This window comes from Scyliorhinus canicula, chromosome 2, assembly GCF_902713615.1.
Source record: "Scyliorhinus canicula chromosome 2, sScyCan1.1, whole genome shotgun sequence".
Lineage (NCBI taxonomy): Eukaryota > Metazoa > Chordata > Chondrichthyes > Carcharhiniformes > Scyliorhinidae > Scyliorhinus > Scyliorhinus canicula.
In genome coordinates, this window is record NC_052147.1 from 270,966,305 (window position 1) to 270,990,723 (window position 24,419).

At 47.9% G+C, this 24,419-nt stretch overlaps 1 protein-coding gene across 1 annotated transcript in view; it reads left to right on the forward strand.

Annotated features, from left to right (window-relative positions):
* The window catches only part of LOC119962140 (contactin-associated protein-like 5), a 1,413,266-nt gene that overhangs the window by 196,720 nt on the left and 1,192,127 nt on the right, over positions 1 to 24,419 (forward strand). Inside the window, exon 3 of the mRNA XM_038790064.1 lies at positions 2,415 to 2,608. Coding sequence (XP_038645992.1) covers positions 2,415 to 2,608 — 194 coding nt within the window. The remainder of the gene's footprint in view (positions 1 to 2,414; positions 2,609 to 24,419) is intronic.

Genomic DNA, 24,419 nt, shown 5'->3' on the forward strand with positions numbered 1-24,419 from the left:
AGAGAGCAAGGTTAGCCTGCAACAGAAAAGTGAGGATGCACTGCACCTTCATCCAGAGGATCAGTCTCAAGTGATATTTTTTTGTCCAACCCTTTGACGAAACGATGCACAAAAACCATGGACGGGATTGCCCCTACCCAGTGGGGCGGGGTCCCGGCACCGAGGAGTGGCTTGAACCACTCCTGTATCGGGCCGCCCCAAAGTTGCGGAATCCTCCGCACCTTCAGGGGCTGAGCCGGCCCCAGAGTGGTTTGCGCCATACCGGCCGGCGGGGAAGGGGCTTGGTGCCATGCCAGCCTGCGCTGAAGGGCTTCCGCCGGCTGGCACGAGTTGGCTCATGCGCGGGAGCGCCAGACGCTGGCGTCATCAAAGCGCATGTGCAGGGGGGGATCTTCTCCGCGTCAGCCATCGCAGAGGACCACAGCGGCCGACGCAGAACAATGGAGTACCCCCACAGCACAGCTCCACCCGCTGATCGGTGGGCCCCAATCGCAGGCCAGGCCACCTCCCGGGGCCATATCCCCCCCCCCCCGAGGATCCTGGAGGCCGCCTGCACCGCCAGGTACCGCCGGTAAGGACCTACTCCAATTTACGCCGGCGGAACCGGCAAAAAACGGCAGCCACTCAGCCCATCGCGTGCTGGATAATCGCCGGGGGGGTGGGCCGCCGATCGGCGCGGCGCGATTCCCACCCCCACCAAATCCCCGCGCCGGAGAATTCGGCAGCAGGCGGGGGTGGGATTCACACCGCCCCCTGACGATTCTCCGACCCGGCGGGAGGGTCAGCGTATCCCGCCCTATATTCCTTGCCTTGCAGGGACATCAACCAATGAGCCTAGGCTGTAAACGACCCGGCTACCCTTGATGGCACCCTAGAGGAGATCTCCGAGGAGGACACAGATGACGCATCACAGTTATCACCCGCACCATCCACCATCGCAGAGCCAAGTACCTCAGTGGGCGAAGTTAGCAGACAGGTGTCTCACTGTGATGAGTGTCACACAGCTTCTGATGCACTTCAGGTGCAGACAGGAACATCCCGAGGATCTGACAGTCTGAGGCCTGTTGGTTCCCAGCATGCATCTGTGCTCCAGCCAGGTGCTGTGCCTGTGGACTCGTTCATCCCTCAGTTGCTTGAGTTGCAATGGCAGAGCCGGAATGCCAAGAGAGGTTGTCAGCGACATTCCTGTGGCTGCAAGGCCAAATGGGGGAGTCCAAAAGTCTTCAGTCACAGCAGATGCTGCCGGCATTAATTGACACCCAGGCCAACACTGCAAGAATGGCATCTGCAGAGCAAAGACTCGGTGAGACGTCAGAGCCCTGCCTGGAGAAGTCGGATGGCTCAGTATGTGAGGACAAATGCTGAGGGGTTCATCACCCTGAAACCCACAGGCACCCCCATACTCTCATGCCATTAACAGCTGAGTAAATCGGCGCTCATTATCATTTCCTGACAACACAGCCTGCAGACTGACCCCCATCATGGATGAGGCCCCTGACACCCCCCCCTGTCTCCAAAACCCTTGAACCATGCCCTTTCTGAAGCTGGCCAACAGCAACTGTTCCCCTGTATGCCCCGACACAAGGTGGCGAGAGAGGTTTACCTCCTTTCTCCCTCAGAGTTCAGGGTGCCTGCTTCCCGTTTTCAAATACCAGTAGTAATTCACGCCCGCGTGACTTCACAGTGGTGGGTGTGAAGGTTCAATGAGGTCTGAAGATTTGACTTTGAAGTCTCTAATTATGTTAAAATTGAACCAAATTTATTTGCATCAGCTTCTTGACCATCCTGGGCGTGAACCTGACCACATCATCGGGGCGGGGCTCGGGAAGATGACAATCGGAAATCACGCTGACGCAAATCCCGTTTTTGGCCTCCAGCTATACTTTATGGCCGTTGAGGGATTTGCGCCTGCAGCTGACAGACCCGCAAAATCATGCCCTGTGCCCTCTGATTCAATATTTTCATTCCAGAGATAAGAATCATTCCTTTTACACCCCTGGCAGTTTCCTTCATTATTTTAATGACCCCTGGGGGTTGTCGAAGCTGTTCTAAAATTGTTGGCTCAATATGCAGGATCAGAACTGCTTGCGGGAATTGACAGCCCCGTGGCAAGCTCTTTGTATGTTGGGAAGCATGTGACAGAATGAGCCTGTTTCCTATTTAGCAAAATTTCATCATGGAACACCTTATTCTGCCAAACCTGATGCTGTTCAAATAAAATTGAGGCATGTTAATAAATAAATCAGGTAAATCTGATAGTGATCCTTCAACAATGGCCTTGTCAATGTTTTAACCTGCAGATTTTCTCTTAGCGAATAATGAGTTTCTTCACCTCGAAGCAGAGTGTTTACAGAGTTTGAATGTTTTTTTCCTATGTCCCAATCATTTGGTAATTCAAATTTTTTTCTTTGAAGGTGCTGGTGGATGGTCCCCAGTGGATTCTAACAGACACCAATGGTTACAGATAGATCTTGGCGAGAGAACAGAAATCACTGCCATAGCAACCCAAGGCCGATATGGGAGCTCGGATTGGGTGACGAGTTATGTGCTGATGGTCAGTGACACTGAGAGGAATTGGAAGCAGTATCGTCAAGAAGACAACACTTGGGTAGGCAGCTTATGTGCAATTATTACACATCAGTGTAAATGTAAAAACTGATGGCTGGTTGAGAATTACTGTTACGCATGTAATTCTGCAAGAGGCAAATTATGCAATATCACAACACATTTTCTGAATTCTTATGCTCATTGTGGATCACTTATGTTTTCTGTTAGCCGATACCTAGTCCACGAAGTAGGTCAGTCAGTAGACGACTGATTCACGCGCACACTAAACGGTTGGAACCGTTGAGTGTGAAAACCTGAACGACACATAACGTTGCCTTGCATTTGGTGGGATTTTAAACTTGAAGCAAGACCTCTAGAAATACATCAAAGGCTCTATTTCTGGGGTTTAAGAAAGGTGCTCAATCACTTTCAACCTTGGTTGTTCAAGGCATTCTTCTCTGCTGACAACTTGCCAAAATATTTCCGGGAGTCATTACATTATTGTCTGCTGTGACATCTAGTGTGGAAGTCGAATCTTTGAGTATGTTTTTTTCTGGGGGAGAAATTTATATCGGGTTTTTGTTGCAGTGAATTTTAAAAAGTTGGCAGGACTCTCACTGCGGACAAAACCTTTATCCATACAGCCTTGGGGAAGGCATCAATATTTTATTTGATGTTTCTAAAGTGCGACCACCTGAATGGAAGATAGAGTAACGAACAAAATATACCCAGCACACCCAGGTATTTGGGTATAGCCAAGTGTTCTAACTTGACTCCTCATCAAAATTCCAAATCCTACAATTATCCCCCAGTGCCCCCAAATTCTTCATATGAGTTAGGACCTATAACGCAGATGGAAAAGGAATCACCCAATGTCGGAGAGTGATGAACCAAGAAACTACAGGCCAGTCAGTCTGACCTCAATGTTGGGGAAACTATTGGAAACAATTCTGAGGGATAGAATTAATCTGCCTTTGGAGAGGCAGGGATTAATGAAGAACAGTCAACATGGTTTTGTTAAGTCTGACCAACTTGACTGAATTTTTCGAAGAGGCGATCAGGTGTGTAGACGAGGGTAATGCATTTGATCTCGTCCACTTGGACTTCAGCAAGGCTTTTGATAAGGTCCCATATGGGAGACTGACAGCCAAGGTATGAGCCCATGTGATCTGAGGAAATTTGGCAAATTCGATCCAGAATCGGCTGGTTGGCAGGAAGCAAAGGGCGTGGAGTGTTTTTTTCTGACTGGAAGCCTGTGTCCTGCAGGGATCAGTGTTGGAGCACTTTTGTAGTTTACATAAATTATCTAAATTTAAATGGTGGAGAGTTGCTCAATAAGATAGCAGATGGTATGAACATTGGTCGTGTGGTATGTAGTGAGGAGCGTTAGATTACAGGGGGATATAGATGGGGTGGTTAGATGGGCTGATCAGTGGCAAATGAAATTCAATCCGGATAAGTGTAAGGTGATGCACTTGGGCAGGACAAACATAACAAGGGAATACATGATGAACAGCTGGACCCGAGGAAACACTGAGGGACCTCGGTGTGCATGTACACTGGTCCCTCAAGGTAACAGGGCAGGTAAAGTGGTTAAGAAGTCATATGGTACACTTGCCTTTAATAGCCGAGAAACTGAGTTTAAGAGTAGGGAACTTATGCTGAATCTGTATTAAAAATTGTTTAGGCCACAGCTAGAGTATTGTGTGCAATTCTGGAATCCACATTATAGGAGGGACGTGATAGCACACGAAAGTGTGCAGAGGAGATTCATCAGGATTTTGATTGGGCTGGGGAGCTTTAGTTATGAAGAGAGATTGGATTGGATTGGATTGAATTGGATTTGTTTATTGTCACGTGTACCTCGGTACAGTGAAAATTATTTTTCTGCGAGCAGCTCAACAGATCATTAAGTATATGAGAAGAAAAGGGAATAAAAGAAAATACATAATAGAGCAACACAAGATATACAATGTAACTACATAAGCACTGGCATCGGATGAAGCATACAGGGTGGAGTGTTAATGAGGTCAGTCCATAAAAAGGTCATTTAGGAGTCTGTTTAGGAGACAGTGGGGAAGAAGCTATTTTTGAGTCTGTTTGTGCGTGTTCTCAGACTTCTGTATCTCCTGCCCGATGGAAGAAGTTGGAAGAGTGAGTAAGCCGGGTGGGAGGGATCTTTGATTATGCTTCCCGCTTTCCCCAGGCAGCAGGAGGTGTAGATGGAGTCAATGGATGGGAGGCAGGTTCATGTGATGGACTGTGCGGTATTCACGACTCTCTGAAGTTTCTTGCGGTCCTGGGCCGAGCAGTTGCCATACCAGGCTGTGATGCAGCCCGATAGGATGCTTTCTATGGTGCATCTGTAAAAGTTGGTAAGGGTTGATGCGGACATTCCAAATTTCCTTATTTTCCTGAGGAAGTATAGGCGCTGTTGTGCTTTCTTGGTGGTAGCGGCAATGTGGGTGGACCAGGATAGATTTTTGGAGATGTGCACCCCTAGGAATTTGAAACTGCTAACAATCCCCTGACAGGAGTGTGTACAGTACTTTGCTTCCTGAAGTCAATGACCAGTTCTTTAGTTTTGCTGGCATTGAGGGAGAGATCGTTGTCGCTACACCACTCCACTAGGCTCTCTATCTCCCTCCTGTATTCTGACTCGTCGTTATTTGAGATCCGGCCCACTACGGTCGTATCGTCAGCAAACTTGTAGTTGGAGTTGGAACCAAGTTTTGCCACGCAGTCGTGTGTCTACAGTGAGTAGAGTAGGAGGCTAAGTATGCAGTCATACAGGGCCCCGGTATTGAGGACTATTGTGGAGGAGGTGTTGGTGTTCATTCTTACTGATTGTGGTCTGTTGGTCAGAAAATCGAGGATCCAGTTGCAGAGTGGAGAACCAAGTCCTAGGTGGACGGACTGGGGCCATTTTCCTTGGAACAGATGAGACTGTGGGGGTACATGTTTGAAATGTATAAAATTATGATATGCATAGATAGGCAGGAGGAAACCTTTCCCCTTGGTGGAGGGATCAATGACCAGGGGACATTGATTAAAGGTGAGAGGCAGGAGGTGTAGAGGGGATGTGCGGAAAAATATTTTTCATGCAGAGGTTGGGTGTGGGGGTGTGGGGGGGTCGGGGTGGGGGGGGAGGGGGGGGGTGTCCGGAACTCACTGCCTGAAAGGGTCGTGGAGGCTGAGACCCTCAGAACATTTAAAAAGTATTTATATGTGCACTTGTAATCCCAAGACACACAAGGTTATGGGCCGAGTGCTGGAAAATGGGATTAGAAAACTTAGGTGCTTGTTTTTGACCGGTGCATGCACGATGGGCTGAACGACTCTTGAGTTGTCCAGTGAATCTTGCTGGACCTGAACTGCAACCTGAGGATGTGAATAACATAATACAGCTGAAGTAAGATATACTGTGGTTAAATATCGTCCCCTTCACTCCGGGGCTGTTTAGCACACTGGGCTAAATCGCTGGCTTTGAAAGCAGACCAAGGCAGGCCAGCAGCACGGTTCAATTCCCGTACCAGCCTCCCCGAACAGGCGCCGGAATGTGGCGACTAGGGGCTTTTCACAGTAACTTCATTGAAGCCTACTCGTGACAATAAGCGATTTTCATTTTCATTTCATTTCCGAACCAGTAGATTGTAGTGCCAAATGCCCTAAACGGACAGCCAAACACATGTTAAATATCAGCATGCACTGTGTCCACGAAGTGCGAGATCGAGGAATTTGTTAGATTCCACGGTGCATAAAAAGGTTATCTGTCGATGAGGATGATCTGAAAAGGAATAAAAGAAAAATACCTTGTTGCTCGCTACAATTCTGAACTCAGGTGGGTCTTTCACCTCAGGCGAGCTCAAAGTGAAAGGAGCTCACCCGATCTCAACCACAGCAATAAAAACAAAATGTGTCAGAATCTGACACCAGCTGACAGCCTCAGAGCAATAAAGGCTGCTGCAGAAAATGGGGAAAGAAATACATGCTGGCATGATTAAGGAGAGTTCATCGGAGCTGACAGCTGGGAATAAGAAGCGCGGTTGGTTCAGATAGTGAGAGCATTATCCTGCATTGAACCCGTGCTGATTCTGTGCTTAGAATGCTTTACCCTGACACTGGGTGCAGAAGCATTTCATTTCCTGACATCCACCTGCTTGATGAGAATAAAATTGGTCTGGCAGTGACTCTGGAAGTGATCACTGCATACAACTTTCCCTGTGTGTATTGAGTGCACCTTTGAACACCTTCAGCAGTGAACATAATTTATCGGCAAGACTGGGATTTCTCAGAAAATACGGTGGAATCCTCAAAACACTGAAAAATCCTGGAATGGCTGACAATTGAAACACTATTTAAGAACATAAGAACATAAGAACTAGGAGCAGGAGTAGGCCATCTGGCCCCTCGAGCCTGCTCCGCCATTCAATGAGATCATGGCTGATCTTTTGTGGATTCAGCTCCACTTTCCGGCCCGAACACCATAACCCTTAATCCCTTATTTAACTTATTTAGACGCAGCAAGATCTTTTTAAACTTGATTGAACTATTATACCGATTGTGAGCTGCTCTACCCGTTTAACCTGTCGGACTGATTTGACCTATTCTACTATTACAGACTGCTTCTCTCGGTTTGAATTGTATATGGTTTGACTTGTTCTACAAGGGGCTGATTTAGCTCACTGGGCTAAATCGCTGGCTTTTAAAGCAGGCCAGCAGTACGGTTCGATTCCCGTATCAGCCTCCCTGGACAGGCGCCGGAATGTGGAGACTAGGGGCTTTTCACAGTAACTTCATTGAAGCCTACTCGTGACAATAAGCGATTTTCATTTCATTTTCATTTTCGTTTAACACGACTCGGGACTTCGAGTGGCGGCCACGGAGTGAGCGGTCACACATTTGGTGGCTCCCACTCAAGGCGGTATTTTTTTGTCTTTCCCCCGCCCAAAGGGTTAAGTATTTGATGCCAAGAGGTGCAGGAGTACCTGGGGAAGGTTTTACTCCTCTGGTGTGGCTTCTGGATGGATCCAAGAATTAGGAGCGGGGCGAGAAGGAAAGAGCTGCTGGACGAGGCAGGGGTGTCCAACTCTCCCCGTTACTCTTTGTTTTGATGATAGAGCCGCTGGCAATGGCGCTTAGGGCGTCGGGGGACTGGAGAGGGATAGTGCGGGAGGAAACTGAGCGTAGGCTCTCACTGTATGCGGACGACTTACTGCTATACATTTCGGACTCGTTGGGCAGTATTGGGGACATTATGGGGATTTTGGAGGAATTTAGCCAGAAACAAGATGAACATGGGAAAGAGCGCGTTATTCCCGATTGAGGCTAGAGGGCAGGAGAGGCGAGTAGGGGAGCTGTCATTCAGGGTGGTGGGGGGCGAGCTTTAGATATTTGGCCATCCAGGTGACGCGAGGTTGGGTGTAGCTGCACAAGCTGAACTTGACTCGATTGGTGAAGCAGATGAAGGAGGATTTTAACAGGTGGATGGGTTCACTCAGAAGCCATTCATTGATTTCTTCAAGGAGGATTGAGGAGTCAGCTAAAGGGGTGGGGAATAGGGGGTGGTGAGGGAGCTAAAATGGAGAAGGCTGGATAGGGGGAGCAATATTGTGGGAGTAGAGGAGAGTGAGTGTTGTTTGTTTAGAATGTTGTTTAGTTGTTCCGCTTTTTTTGTTTATATGAAAATGCCTTGAATAAAATATATATTTTTAAAGTTTAACATAACTCCACTGGATTTTAGCTTTACTGGATTTAAATTGTTCTATTGAATTGCATTGCAATTAAATATGGTTTCTTAAATATGGTTGAAGTTTATGTCGGAGGCTTCATCACATGACTTGCTGCCTCCAACTGCCTCACCCCTATGCATCCTCCACCCAAAATCTCCAACTTTTTGGCTTCTTGACGGACAGCCAAACAGTTCTTCCGATGTGCAAAATCGTTCAACCCATATAACTGAAGGAAAAAATGTATTTTAATGCCTATGATTAATCCCTTGGGTTGTCCACAACTGTGTCCTGGAGATGCCAACAACAAAAACAGCAAAAATAACAAAATTGCACCTTTTAACGTAATAATATGTCCCAAGGGAATAATAAAGCAAAATATAACACTGAGCCACACAAAGAGATATTTGGGCAGATGACATCGAGTGAGGTCTTCAGGAGCATCTTAGAGGAGGAAAGAGAGAGAGCAAGGAATCTGGGAGATATTCCAGAGCCTAGTGCATTGGCAGCTGGGAACTAATCCTGCAGCGTTGGCAAGGTATAGCTCTGTCCCATTTTCCAGTCGTCCCCAGAATTTGAACAGGTTTCTGCTTTGGCTGTGAATGATATAGTGGAGCCTATTTCTTTGGAACAAGGCGCAAGAACATTGCTTTGTAAATGAAGCAGCCAACGATCTTTCCCCTGGTTAAGAGAAACGTTGAAAGAAAGGAATTTCTTTGAGTTTTTATTGCATCCATATTTTCACCAAAGAGATATTCCAACACCTCGAGAAGAATTTTGAATTTCCCCCCAATTCATAAAGTGTTTTATGACCTTGCAGCATGGTTAGCACTATGGATTCACAGTGCAGGGTCCCAGGTTCAATTCCCGGCTTGAGTCACTGTCTGTGCGGAGTCTGCACGTTCTCCACGTCCGTGTCCGCGTGGGTTTCCCCCAGGTGCTCCGGTTTCCTCCCACAAGTCCTGAAAGACGTGCTGTTAGGTGAATTGGACATTCTGAAATATCCCTCTGTGTACCCAAACAGGCGCCGGAATGTGGCAAAACAGGGTCTTTTCACAGTAACTTCATTGCAGTGTCAATGTAAGCCTACTTGTGACAATAAAGATTAATATTATTTATTATTATTGTTATTATTTTTACATTTCAATTTTGTTCAGGTGCAGTGGATTCCAAGCTGTGTGATAAAACAGAGATACAAATGAGGATTGATGTGGCATAGCACATTTTGTTTGGAAGAATAGTGAGGTAGCTTATTGCTTGGAAGGTGCGAGTCTCGGTGAGGTCGTGGAACAAAGGCATAAATTACGAAAAGTTGTGCCACATGGTGGTAAAGCCCTAAAAGAGGCAAACTAAGCACAAGGCTTTATTTCAAGAAGAATTGAAAAGGAGGGACGTTATGATAAACCTGTATTGAATCTTGGTTAGAGCGCATGAATTTTACAATCTCAATGCAGAGGCCCGTAACTTTAAAAAATATATTTGAATTCTCCTGGTTGTTAACTGAAAAGACAACGCAACAAGATTTTACGTTTTACTGACATTTAGTGACGAAAGGAAAAAGAACAAGCAAAATAACACCATGGGTGGGATTTTCTGACCCACCACTGGCTGGGATCGTCATGCGTGGGGCAGGATAATTTGAAGAGTGGAAAACGTCAATTGACTGGAAAATCCCAGCCAATGGCTGGAACTTTCCATCCTCGTTCGCGACTGGAATGTTCCGGTGCCGCTGAGAGTGAATGGAGTTTTGTCTGGAACATCAAATTTTCTATTCTCACTCGCATTGGATCTCGCCACGGACCAGATTGTGGAACCCTACAGTTGCAAGCACTGAACACTGAATCAAAATACCCAACAGAATTCTCCCTGTTCTACTTTTAGTTTCAATTGAGAATGTGTTTTATACATTGTATTCACGTGAGGCTATTTAATTTTCCTGGACCCAAACCAAGATGTGTCACATCTTCCAGGAATTTCAACTCCTTTACCTTAGTTTCTCAGGTATCCCCTGATGGTGAAGCATTCCTTGGGGATTTTTAACACTAGCCTCAAGCTAGGCAAATCCTCTAATCCTACTGCAAAACCCCACAAATGTGAATTTCTCCAGCCTAAGTGGGGGCCTCATAGTGAGTTCAGATATGTTCCTGATGGATCTATCTATTTGTTCCTGCTGCTGGAGATTCTGTCCTTGTCTGCCCATCTCCGTGGCAATGTAACAAACGTGGCCCGTTCCCAGGCAGAAATGTAAAATGATTATCTTTATGTTGAAACTTGTCCTTTGATCAGAAAATACTTTAAAACCTTCCTTTGTTGACCAAGTGCCTTCAAACCTACTCTCAAGGAGCTTAAAGATGGTCAGTTTCCTTCAGAGATATTCTGTAGATATGAATACCTCTCATCGCCATCACAGCAACACAATATAAGCTTCTGACTATGTGAATTAGGAGCAGGAGTAGGCTGCCCGGCCCCTAGAGCCTGCTTGTAATTTAAACCCCACATTCCTGCCTATCCCTGATAACCTTTCAACTCCTTGTTAATCAAGAATTATCTCGCTCAATAAGACTTTGCATTTGATCTGTAGTTCCAGGCTTATCTGACAAGCTATCCGGATATACCTATCCTTTCATCTGTCCTACATTTCACACCACAGTCTGCTTTACCAGACTAATAACTTATAAATCGAAACTTATCATCTGAAAACATATGAGCCTTAAAACCATGCATTTGTGACCAAAGAGAAAATGCTGGAGAATCTCAGCAGGTCTGGCAGCATCTGTAGGGAAAGAAAAGAGCTAATGTTTCGAGTCCAGATGACACTTTGTCAAAGCTGAGATCTTCCAGCATTTTCCAGCATTTTCTCTTTGGTTTCAGAGTCCAGCATCCACAGTAATTTGCTTTAAACCATGCATTTATAACAAGATTGACACAGATCATTTGAGAAATGTATGACTGTACATGATGAGGAAATCATTGATGGGCTAGGACTATTTTCTCTGGATCCTAGGAGAATGTTTCCTCTTCTGGCGAGAGCATAATTATAGGACATCGATAGCAGACGGTAAGTAGGAAATTTTACAGGGAAGTCAAAAGAAAATTCTTTAACCATAGAGTTAGGTGAAACTCGCGACCACAGTGAGTGGCTGAAGCAAATAGTAGAGATACATATAAGGGGAAGCTGGACAAGCATACAATAGAGAGGAGGATAGATGACCAGGATGGCAGATTCAAATGAGCGGATTCAGGTGAGAAAAGATGGGATGAGACTCAAGTGGAGCATAAACACGAACATGGACTAGGTGGCATGGTGGCACAGTGGTTAGCCCTGCTGCTTCAGCGTTGAGGGTTCAATTCCGGCCTTGGGTGACTGTGCAGAATCTTTACTTTCTCCCTGTGTCTGCGTGAGTTTCCTCCAGGTGCTTCGGATTTCTCCCATAGTCCAAAGATATGCAGGTTAAATGGGTTGGCTTTGCTAAGTTGCCCTTTAGTGTCCAAAAGGTTAGGTGAGATTACTGGGTTACGGGGATGAGGTGTCGGCGTGGGCTTAAGTGGGGTACTCTTTCCAAGGGCCGGTGCAGAATCGATGGGCTGAATGTCCTCCTTCTGCACTGTAAATTCTATGAAATAGTTCATTTCAGTGGCACATATCCAATGTAAAAACGAGCAACATACATTTACACTATAAAGCATTCCTTTCAATGATGCAATAAAGATGACTTAATCATGTAGATCGACATTAATGAACAGTAAAGGGCAGTGCACGCAGCCTAAAAAAAATTGTTAAAATTTATTCACTGAAATGACCGAAACTAAAGATTTTCTGACTCATAAATACAACGTTCGTCTCCATAAATTAGCTTCTCGAGAGTTGTCATGGGTCGTTAGTGGCAGCCTCATCAACCTTTAACAAGGGTCTGATTTTGTTTCAAGTGGCCTGTTTCTCTTAATTACTCTCGCTGCACAATATTTGTTGCCAATTAAGCCTCATGCGGGGTGCTTGGTTGAAGATTTATTGCTATCCCGAGAAGAAAATATCGTCACCTGGAATAAAATTCTGTGGCCTGCTGAACTACGACCTCCTTTGCACAAGGAAGAATGCTGTAAAAACATAAATTCACTCTGGCCGTCACTGGCAAATCCAGCGTAGATTTCACTTTTGACTCGAAACTCCGGGTGCTCTGGTTTCCTCTCACAAGTCCCAAAAGACGTGCTGTTAGGTAATTTGGCCATTCTGAATTCTCCCACGGTGTACCCGAACATAGAACATAGAACATCACAGCGCAGTACAGGCCTTTCGGCCCTTGATGTTGTGCCGACCTGTGAAACCACTCTAAAGCCCAACTACACTATTCCCTTATCATCCACATGTTTATCCAATGACCATTTGAATGCCCTTAGTGTTGGCGAGTCCACTACTGTTGCAGGCAGGGCCCTTACTACTCTTGGAGTAAAGACCCTACCTCTGACATCTGTCCTATATCTATCTCCCCTCAATTTAAAGCTATGTTCCCTCGTGCTGGACATCACCATCCGAGGAAAAAGGCTCTCACTGTCCACCCTATCTAATCCTCTGATCATCTTGTATGCCTCAATTAAGTCACCTCTTAACCTTCTTCTCTCTAACGAAAACAGCCTCAGGTCCCTCAGCCTTCCCTCATAAGATCTTCCCTGGATGATTGTGGGTGCAGTGGGGGGGCAGTGAACCCTCCTATGTTGTGCTTGGGCTCGGGGAGTGGTCGGGGATTTTTTGATGGGCTTTGGAGATCAGGGTGCCACTTTCAATTGGCGCCCCAATCTCTCGCTACAACGGGGACTTCTGACGAGCCTAGCTTCCCATTGTAAAAAATTGAGGCTATGTGTGGCCTCGGCTGCATGTTCCCTGTTTAGGCCCTGTATTCAAAGCAAGTCACGCTGAATAGCCTTGTGTTTCTCAGAGCTGCAAGTGCTGGGAAACGCACAGCTAAACACGCTCACTCGAGGACTTTGTTCCCTTTCGGGATGATCGCACCCAAATCCATTGAAACTGAAGTTAAAGCAATATGATAAAAATCAAGATGTGGCGATGCCGGCGTTGGACTGGGGCGAGCACAGTGAGAAGTCTTACAACACCAGGTTAAAGTCCAACAGGTTTGTTTCAAATCACTAGCTTTCCGAGCACTGCTCCTTCCTCAGGTGAATGAAGAGCTATGTTCCAGAAACATATATATAGATAAATTCAAAGGTGCAACACAATGCTTTGAATGCGAGCATTTGCAGGTAATTAAGTCTTTACAGATCCAGAGATAGGGGTAACCCCAGGTTAAAGAGGTGTGTCTCAAGCCAGGACAGTTGGTAGGATTTCAGAAGCCCAGGCCAGATGGCAGGGGATGAATGTAATGCAACATGAATCCAAGGTCCCGGTTGAGGCCGTACTCATGTGTGCAAAACTACCCTGCCTTCAGAACAGGGACCACACAGCAACCTACCAAGCCTTCAGAACAGCAACCATGATACTACACAGCAAACTACACAGCCTTCAGAACAGCGACCACGACACCACACAACCCTGCCAGGGCAATCTCTGCAAAATGTGCCAGATCAGTGACTTGGGGACCACAATTACACACCACCCACCAGGTATGCGGTACATACTTTTGCGACTTGGCCAACGTTGTCTACCCCATACGCTGCAGGAAAGGATGTCCCGAAGCGTGGTACATTGGCGAGACCATGCAGATGCTGCGACGATGAATGAATGGACATCGCGCGACAATCACCAGGCAGGAATGTTCCCTTCCAGTCGGGGAACACTTCAGCAGTCAAGTCCATTCAGCCTCTGATCTCCGGGTAAGTGTTCTCCAAGGCAGCCTTCAGGACGCGCAGCAACGCAGAAGCTTATAGTCAAGTTCTGCACACATGAGTACGGCCTCAACCTCACCTCTTTAACCTGGGGTCACCCCTCTCTATGTTCCTGTAAAGACTTAATTACCTGAAAATGCTCGCATTCTGAGCATTGTCTTGCATCTTTGACTTTGTCTGTCTATATGTTTCTGGAACATACCTCTGCATTCACCTGAGGAAGGGCACAGTAATAAGTCTTACAACACCAGGTTAAAGTCCAACATGTTTGTTTCAAACACTAGCTTTCGAAGCACTGCTCCTTCCTCATGTGAAAGGAGCAGTGCTCCGAAAGCTGGTGATTTGAAACAAACCCGTTGGGCTTTAACCTGGTGTTATTTGGTTATAAAAATCAAGAACAGAGGATACTGGAAAAGCTTAGCAGGTCTGTCAGCGTCAGTCAGGACAGAACACAGAGTTGACATTTCGAGTCCTTTAGCTCTTTGCATTGACTCAAAACGTTAGCTCTGCTTTCTCTCTCCTCACAGCTGCTGCCAGGCCTGCTGAGCCATTCCAGAATCCTCTGTTCTCGTTTCAGAATCCAGCTGCTGCAGTATTTTGCTCATTCCAACAAAAATCAGCTTTCCAAATGTGAATGAAGAGCATTTCCCACCTTAAGGAAGCCACTTCCTCCAGGCCAGACCCCACACATGCTGCCATGTGGGTGAGCCGTGCTTCAGTACTTCTGTCCGATTTAATGAGGTCTGTTCTTGTCGGTAGAGTCTTGTCAAATCAGGACTTGAATGTCTGCTCTCTGCCAGTGCTGAGACTGTACATTTTGTGTGAGTAAAGGCCTCAGAAGATGAGTTGTTTTCTCCTGTCCACTTTTAGTCTTAACTCCACTGTTCAAGTGGCATGTCATATTGCCAGCAAAGCCAATTTCACTGACGTGGAGTTTGGAATGTGAGACTTTTCGCAAACAATCGCAAACAAATTTTTTTTAAAATTAAGTAACAGCACCCTTAACACATCATGTCATCTTTGAGTCCCTCATTCATCGACACTGGACTTCACTGTGAAGGTCCGAAAGTAAACTCTTTTCCATTTTCAATCCCACACTTTAAGATAACAGTTGTGCTTCCATCAGTGAGGTCAGATCAATAGGAAAGAGTAAATATTCAATTTCCTCTGCCTGTATCAGTGCACAACGTTATTATTACTAGCCTCGAACTAATTCTCAAGTTATACACTGCAGGCCAACTCTGACATTGACAGGTTTACACCTATATAATATCACTGTTTCTCAAATGCAGCCCTTACACTAAAGCTAGCATTGTCTTGAAGTTGTGTTCTTTTGAGTCAGTCCCATACAAGCTGCAGTTCCGGCGCCTGCTCTCGGCCTAGATACCAACACTGAGGCCTTAACGATGTGACATGCCTTAAAATGAGGCAGTATCTGGGATCTCATTTGATGCAAATTAATCCATCTTGTGTTGGGAGGGTGCTGGAAGAAGTCTGCATAGTTTTGGTGAACTGTTAATCCTAATTTACTACTAGAACTATTTACACATGTACAGTAAAGGGTAGAAGCGAAGATCTATCTCCATGCTTAGGACTTTAAGGGTCTCTGATGAACATCACACTGACCCCTGGGTCTAGGTATGCCTTCTTACTTCATTGTGTGGGTTGTACTGTATTCTTGTCATATGAGGAGCAGTTGAAGACTCTGGGTCTGTACTCAATGGAGTTTAGAAGGATGAGGGGGGATCTTTTTGAAACTTACAGGATACTGAGAGGCCGAGACGGAATGGACGTGGAGAGGATATTTCCATCAGTGGGAAAAACTAGAACCCAAGGCACAGCCTCAGACTGAAGGGATTATCCTTCAAAACTAAGATGAGAAGGAATGTTTTCAGCCAGAGGGTGGTGAATCTGTGGAACTCTTTGCCGCAGAAGGCTGTGGAGGCCAAATCACTGAGTGTCTTTAAAACAGAGATAGATAGGTTCTTGATTCATAAGGGGATCAGGGGTTATGGGGAGCAGGCAGGAGAATGGGGATGAGAAACATATCAGCCATGATTGAACGGCGGAGTGGATGGACCAAATGACCTAATTTCTGCTCCGATGTCTCATGGCATTCAGTCACATGTCAGCTCTGTGTGTGCCAGACCCTTACACTGTGGACAGGAGTGACAGTTGATAGATTGTTTCTGAATCTGCTTTTTAATATCACTCTGCTGTATCTAATATTTATATTGAAAGCATGTGGAAGGCATTTAAAAGTTTCTGGAAACCGCTTTCTTTAAAATGAGAAATCGAGTGCAAGGTCTTTTTTTAGTTGGGATGTCATGAGGGTCAAGGTGGCCATGGGTTGGTATCCCTGACAGGGCAAGGTAAGAATCAAGTGAACCTTTCTGTGGCAGACATTTTAATTCAATACCTGAGTCAGGGCAGGCTATAAGATTCCCAGATAGGGCAGATGATTGTCCGGTCTGGATGGATGACTAATGCATTGGAGAGACAGAGGTCTGTCATTGGATTTTGGCATTGTTCCAGTTCTGCTCCAGACAGGACTAAAAGCCAACACACTACAGGGTATGGTTGCGAAGATTAAATGAGCATAGGAAGTGTATGAGTGCTCTGTGCACGCGGGATTCAAAGTTTTTAAACCACAACAGGCCCTTCTACGCGCTTGATTTACTCAGGCCTTTTAAGTGCAAATCTTGGGTGTGTAGACATATTGGGGAGCACCCCTAAAGAGCGATGCGCAGTCGACATCAGGCAAATGCCATGATTATTTTGTTGCTTGACTTGGTGATTCTCAAAGTAGATGATGGTTTTCCTCCACCTGTGATCAAAAGCAAGGCAACAAGGCTGGCAGGAGTAGCAGGTGAGAGAAGATCAATCGAGACACATAGGCCCAGATTTTTTCTCTCTGGTCTGGTACACAAATTCGGCAGATGTTGACTCTCTCAGCCTGATTCGAAAGAAAATTCTCTGAATGGACGGATCTTCGCTTGGGGAGGTGAGGGTGAGGGACTGGTGGAGGTGGAATGGGTGCAAACTGGAGTCAGGTCTGCCACCCCCAGAAATAGTGCAGAGACAGCCACGAGCTTCTGGATGCAGAGGCAGGCTGTTTAAAAGGCCCACCTTGATGCAATGGGCCTTCGTACCAGTTGCAATAAAAGCAATAAAATAAAAATAGAACACAACCCCTCAACTCGCACACATGCTCTATGCCCCATCCTTGCCAACCCATGCAACCTCATGACCTGCTTCACCCCTCACACTGTACATGCCAATCTATGCTTCCCCACCGAACCCCATGGCCCTTGATAGCCCCTATGCCAACTTAGTATGAACTCAAGCCAACCCACTCACCACCTCTTTCTTTCATACTGCCCATGCCAACTCGTCCAGTATCCACCATGGGCAGACTTCGGGAACCATGCTGGGATGAAATAAAATGAAAATAAAAGAGTCTACCACACTACTGTATTAAAAAAAAAACGTTTTCAGTGATAAAGGCCCATTCAATATCTTGAAATATCTTCAAATCCTTAATAAAATAGCCCCATATCAAAGACCACTTGCTGTCAATCAAACTGTCTATTTAAGGGGCCTCACGGTAGCATGGTGGTTAGCATCAATGCTTCACAGCACCAGGGTCCCAGGTTCGATTCCCGGCTGGGTCACTGTCTGTGTGGAGTCTGCACGTCCTCCCCGTGTGTGCCTGGGTTTCCTCCGGGTGCTCCGGTTTCCTCCCAGAGTCCAAAGATGTGCGGGTTAGGTGGATTGGCCATCCTAAATTGCCCGTAGTGTAAGGTTAATGGGTGGATTGTTGGGTTACGGGTATACGGGTTACGTGAGTTTAAGTAAGGTGATCATTGCTCGGCACAACATCGAGGGCCGAAGGGCCTGTTCTGTGCTGTACTGTTCTATATTCTAAACCTACAACCCCCCACCCTCCCATTGTGATAAAAATCCTACTGGAAGCAGTTAAGCAGTATTAATTCTCTAATCATAGTCATAGATATATGTCAATAAACACTTGTTGAAATTGCAATCACCAACATTTTCTTTTGACCTACAGGCTGTTCTTTTTCAAACTGTAAAGAGCAGGGGAGTTAAAATTACTTTGCAGCAAGACAATTCCACAGACCCTATCTACTTTTTATGAACACTGTAAGGGCCCTTCCTATTTTGCTGTTATCATTTTGATCCATGGATGGGGAATGGACGAAGATCTTTAAGTCAAGCAGGGGAAGTCAGGAATTCAAAAGTTACAAAACTCTGATACCCTTTGCACAGCAGAACTCAGACTTTCCGGCACACGAGAGACGGGTGAGAATTTGGTTCGATTGGTTGGACGGTGACCAATGACTTGGCCAAAAAGCCATTTTCTGCCCGGTAGCAGGCAGTGATTGAGTGCTGCCTGAGTGGGATGATTTTCAGAGAGCCAGGGGAAAGGCAGTCGGGTCCCTGGAGGCTCAGAGAAAAGGACTTGCACTCTCTTGTTTCTCTCCAATAACACCGTATAGCTGCTGTATTTCTGATACTGCACAGACCTGAATAAAGCTACAGTGAAAATTATTACAGATTAAAAGCCGAAATCTCAGACTGAAAGCCTAGATTGAAGAAAGGAAAACTGCAAAGCTGTGCACAGAATCTGCATGAATCTACAGTGGAAACCTCAAACTGAAAGCCTAAGTTGAAGAGAAGGAAGGCGTGCTCTAAGACAACCATCTGAAACAAAGACTTTTATCCCTTTTACTTATTATTTTATCTCCCTCATCTCCCCTTTGTGTTTCTCTGTCTTGTGTGTATGTTTGGAGGGTGGGATGAGTTTAGGAGTTGGACAATAGTTAACCTGTTGTATTTGCTGCATATTTAATTATAGTTATTATCAAGAAACTTAATTGTGTTTAAATTTACAAACCTGGTGACTGTAGTTATTGGACAGCTAAGGGCTGAAGACTTTGGGTGTTACTCTCAAAATTATTGATGAATTTCAATGGTAGCCATGATGTGTCACCTGAGGAAGGCGCAGTGCTCCGAAAGCTAGTGTTTGAAACAAACCTGTTGGACTTTAACCTGGTGTGAATGAAATGAAATGAAAATCGCTTATTGTCACAAGTAGGCTTCAACTGAAGTTACTGTGAAAAGCCCCTAGTCGCCACTTTCCGGCGCCTGTTCGGGGATGCTGGTATGGGAATTGAACCGTGCTGCTGGCCTGCCTTGGCCTGCTTTCAAAGCCAGTGATTTAGCCCTGTACTAAACCAGCCCCAGTGTTGTAAGACTTTTTACTGAATTTCAATGGTGTTAGGACTCCGAGTCAAGTGGGGCTGGAATTGACTGTGTACTAGCCCAGGGGTTGATATAACACACATTTATAAATTTAATAATTCTAAAGGTGTACCTGCCTCGCCGAAAGGGTGTCTGAGCTCTCCAAATAATAGGGGCGAAATTTTCTCAAAGGGAGACTGAGTGCCGACGTCGGAGTGAAACCCTATTCTCCACCCCTCCCCCCCACTGGGGGCTAAGAGCGGCGTTGGAGGAATCATGGCCGCTGGGCCTTGACGCTTGCGTCAAAGCGGCGCGCCGAGAATGACACGGCCGGCGGCGCCTAAGTGACATCAGCCGCGAATGCGCAGGTTGGCCGGCTCCAACCCACGCATGCGCGGTTGCCGTCTTCCTCTCCGATGCCCCGTAAGACGTGGCGGCTTGATCTTGTGGGGTGGCGGAGGGGAAAGAGTGCGTCTCTTAGAGACGCCGGCCCGACGATCGGTGGGCACCGATCGCGGGCCAGTCCCCTCACGAGCACGCCCATGGTGCTCGATCCTCTCTCCGCCCCCACAGGCCCCACACTTACCTGTCGCGCACTGTTCACGCCGGCAGCAACCAGGTGTGGTTGCTGCCGGCGTGAACCCGTCGCGGTCGTCAGGCCGCTCGGCCCATCTGGGCCGGAGACTCGGCGGTCGCCGGGAAAAACGGCGAGCGCCGATTCTCCGAGCGGCGTGTCGCAAAACGCGACAATCCATTTTGGGGGTGGGTGGGAGAATCGCGGGGGGTGCCAGAACGGCGTGGCGTGGTTTGACCAGCCCTCCCGCGATTCTCCCATCCGGCGTGGGGAGTGGAGAATCGCGCCCCGCGTTTGGAATTTCCAGTGACATTTGTAAAGCGCTGAGTTGTGCTTCAGAAGCTTGGGTGTCCACTTTTATATGTGCTGCTGCATTTGTGAACCCTGCATTTCCAAAATTTGCCCCCTCCCTCCATTCTCCCCACTCCGACAGAGCTGGTGGGTGCTGGATTTGAGGGTGGATCTTCCGGATTTCAGGCCTCTGCACCATTATGGATAAAGCATGCAGCCCTTCCGGCTTGGTAAAAATTTGGGGCATAGGATTATACAATATTATTGGGGGCAGTTTTTAGTCACAGACGGGAGGGGGTGGGGGGGGGGGGGGGGGGGGGGTCAGGCTGGATTTCTGGTGCGGTGAGAGATTTGGAACAGGAAAAGTTTTTTATTTATTTGTTGGCGGGCTGTTGGTTTCACGGGCAAGGTCAGCACTTGTTGCCCATCTCTAAATACCCCTGTGCTGAACTGGCCTCTGAGACTCCCAAAGAAGTAATCGTGTTCTTCTTGACATAAAGGAAAGGAATGCGCTCACCTTGAGTGACCTCTTCTCCTGCTGACCCTCTTTCCGCTAGCTTCAAATGTCTCCCAGCTCAGGTCAAAGGCTAAAGTGGCACTAGGTCCTGATGATGTCACCAGGACTCAGTCTGCATATTTAAACAGGGAACTTACTTGATTCAAGTAGCTATGGTCAACTCTTAATATTTTTAAGTCAGATTGTCAGGATTAAGGCATAAAACTAATGGGTAAATCTTTATCTTTGCTGCTGAGAAGGGGGCAGTTAAAATACTATCCACTGTGAGATTCTGAAACAGAAGCTCGGGGTTCAAACCCCACCCCGAAACTTTTTTTTTTTTTTTTTTAAATTTTTTTATTGGAATTTTTTGCAGAAAATATAACAAAAAGTATAGCAAAAAGCAGTAATATGCAACTAACAGCCCCATAACACCCACAATTCCCCCCATACCGTAACATCACATGTATCACATTCCCCCACCCCCCCCCCAAACAAGAGAACTTAACCATAAATTAAAATTAGATAAATCAAATTTAAATAAAATAAGCTAACATAATCAACGCCCCCCCCCCCCCCACCCCCCCCCCCCCCCGGGTTGCTGCTGCTACTGTCCCAGTACCCTATCGTTGAGCCAGAAAGTCGAGGAAAGGTTGCCACCGTTTAAAGAACCCTTGCACCGATCCTCTCAGGGCGAATTTAACCTTCTCAAGCTTAATAAAGCCCGCCATGTCATTGATCCAGGTCTCCACGCTTGGGGGCCTCGCGTCCTTCCACTGTAGCAAAATCCTTCGCCGGGCTACTAGGGACGCAAAGGCCAGCACACCGGCCTCTTTCGCCTCCTGCACTCCCGGCTCTACCCCAACCCCAAAGATCGCGAGTCCCCATCCTGGCTTGACCCTGGATCCCACCACCCTTGACACCGTCCTCGCCACCCCCTTCCAGAACTCCTCCAATGCCGGGCATGCCCAGAACATATGGGCATGGTTCGCTGGACTCCCCGAGCACCTGGCACACCTATCTTCACCCCCAAAGAACCTATTCATCCTCGTCCCAGTCATGTGGGCCCTATGCAGCATCTTGAATTGGATGAGGCTAAGCCGCGCACACGAGGAGGAAGAATTTACCCTCTCCAGGGCATCAGCCCATGTCCCGTCTTCGATCTGTTCCCCCAGTTCCCCCTCCCACTTCGTTTTCAGCTCCTCTACTGACGCCTCTTCCTTCTCCTGCATAAGCTTGTAGATATCGGATATCTTCCCCTCCCCGACCCAGACCCCCGAGAGCACCCTGTCACTCACCCCCTTCGCGGGGAGCGCAGGGAATCCCTCCACCTGCCGTCTAGCAAATGCCTTTACCTGCAGATATCTAAACATGTTTCCCGGCGGGAGCCCAAATTTCTCTTCCAACTCCCCCAGGCTCGCAAACCTTCCGTCGATAAACAGGTCCTTCAGCTGTCTAATGCCCGCTCTATACCATCCCCGAAATCCCCCATCCATGTTCCCCGGGACAAACCTATGGTTCCCCCTTAACGGAGCCTCCATCGAGCCCCCCACTTCTCCCCTATGTCGCCTCCACTGCCCCCAAATCTTGAGGGTAGCCGCCACCACCGGACTCGTGGTATACCTCGTGGGAGGGAGCGGCCACGGCGCCGTTACCAGGGCCCCCAGGCTTGTATCCCCACAGGACGCTCTCTCCATCCGTTTCCATGCTGCCCCCTCCCCCTCCATCACCCACTTACGCACCATCGACACGTTGGCCGCCCAGTAATACCCCGAGAGGTTGGGCAACGCCAGCCCCCCCCCATCCCTACTCCGCTCCAAGAAGACCCTCTTCACCCTTGGGGTGCCATGCGCCCAAACAAATCCCATGATGCTGCTGGTCACTCTTTTAAAAAAGGCCCTAGGGATAAAGATGGGCAAGCACTGGAAGAGGAACAAGAACCTCGGGAGAACCGTCATTTTGACGGATTGCACTCTGCCCGCCAGCGATAGCGGCACCATGTCCCACCTTTTAAATTCCTCCTCCATCTGTTCCACTAGTCTGGTGAAGTTAAGCTTATGAAGAGCCCCCCAACTCCTGGCCACCTGCACCCCCAGGTACCTGAAACTCTTCACTGCCCTCCTGAAGGGGAGCCTCCCAATTCCCTCCTCCTGATCTCCCGGGTGCACTACAAATACCTCGCTCTTTCCTAAGTTCAGCTTATAGCCCGAGAAGCCCCCAAATTCCGCTAACAGTTCCATCACCCCCGGCATTCCCCCCTCTGGGTCCGCCACATATAACAGCAGGTCGTCTGCATACAGCGATACCCGGTGCTCCTCCCCCCCCCGCACCAGACCCCTCCACTTCCCTGACTCCCTCAACGCCATGGCCAGCGGTTCAATCGCCAGTGCAAAGAGCAGGGGGGACAGGGGACACCCCTGCCTGGTCCCACGATAAAGCCTAAAATACTCCGATCTCCTTCCATTTGTGACTACACTCGCCATCGGCGCCGCGTAAAGCAGCCTCACCCATTTGATGAATCCCTCCCCAAATCCAAACCTCTCCAGCACCTCCCATAGGTACCCCCATTCAACTCTATCAAACGCCTTCTCTGCATCCAGCGCCACCACTATCTCCGCCTCCCCCTCCACTGCCGGCATCATGATAACATTGAGCAGTCTCCGCACATTCGTGTTGAGCTGCCGCCCCTTGACAAACCCTGTCTGATCTTCATGAATTACCTCTGGCACACAATCCTCTATCCTGGTAGCCAGGATCTTCGCCAGCAACTTAGCGTCTACGTTAAGGAGTGAAATAGGCCTATATGATCCGCACTGCAAGGGGTCCTTATCCCGTTTTAGGATCAAAGAGATCAGTGCCCGCGACATCGTCGGGGGCAAAGCCCCCCCCCTCCCACGCCTCATTGAAAGTTCGCACCAGCAGGGGACCCACCAGGTCCGCATATTTTTTGTAAAATTCTGCCGGGAACCCGTCCGGCCCCGGGGCCTTACCTGACTGCATTTGCCCGATCCCCCTGACTAGCTCCTCCAACTCTATCGGCGCCCCCAGCCCCTCAACCAGCCTCTCTTGAACCCTTGGGAAACATAGCCTGTTCATGAAGCTCTCCATCCCCTCTCTCCCCCTCGGAGGTTCCGACCGGTACAATCCCTCGTAAAAGTCCCTAAAGACCCCGTTTACTTCTGTCCCCTTCTGCACTACATTTCCACCCCCATCCTTCACTCCCCCAATTTCCCTAGCCGCATCTCGCCTACGGAGCTGATGCGCCAACATCCTGCTCGCCTTCTCTCCATACTCATATACCGCACCCTGCGCCCTCCTCCACTGTGTCTCCGCCTTTCTGGTGGTCAGCAAGTCAAAATTGGCCTGCAACCTGCGCCGTTCTCCCAGCAACCCTTCCTCCGGTGCCTCCGCATATCTCCTGTCCACCTCCAGAAGCTCTCCCACCAGTCTCTCCCTCTCCTTCCTCTCCTTCCTTTCCCTGTGGGCCCGGATGGAGATCAGCTCCCCCCGGATCACTGCTTTCAGAGCCTCCCAGACCATCCCCACCTGGACCTCCCCCATATCATTGGTAACCAGATACCCCTCAATGCTTCTCCGAACCCTCTTACACACCTCCTCCTCCGCCAGCATCCCCACATCCAGGCGCCAGAGCGGGCGCTGGTCCCGCGCCTCCCCCATCTCC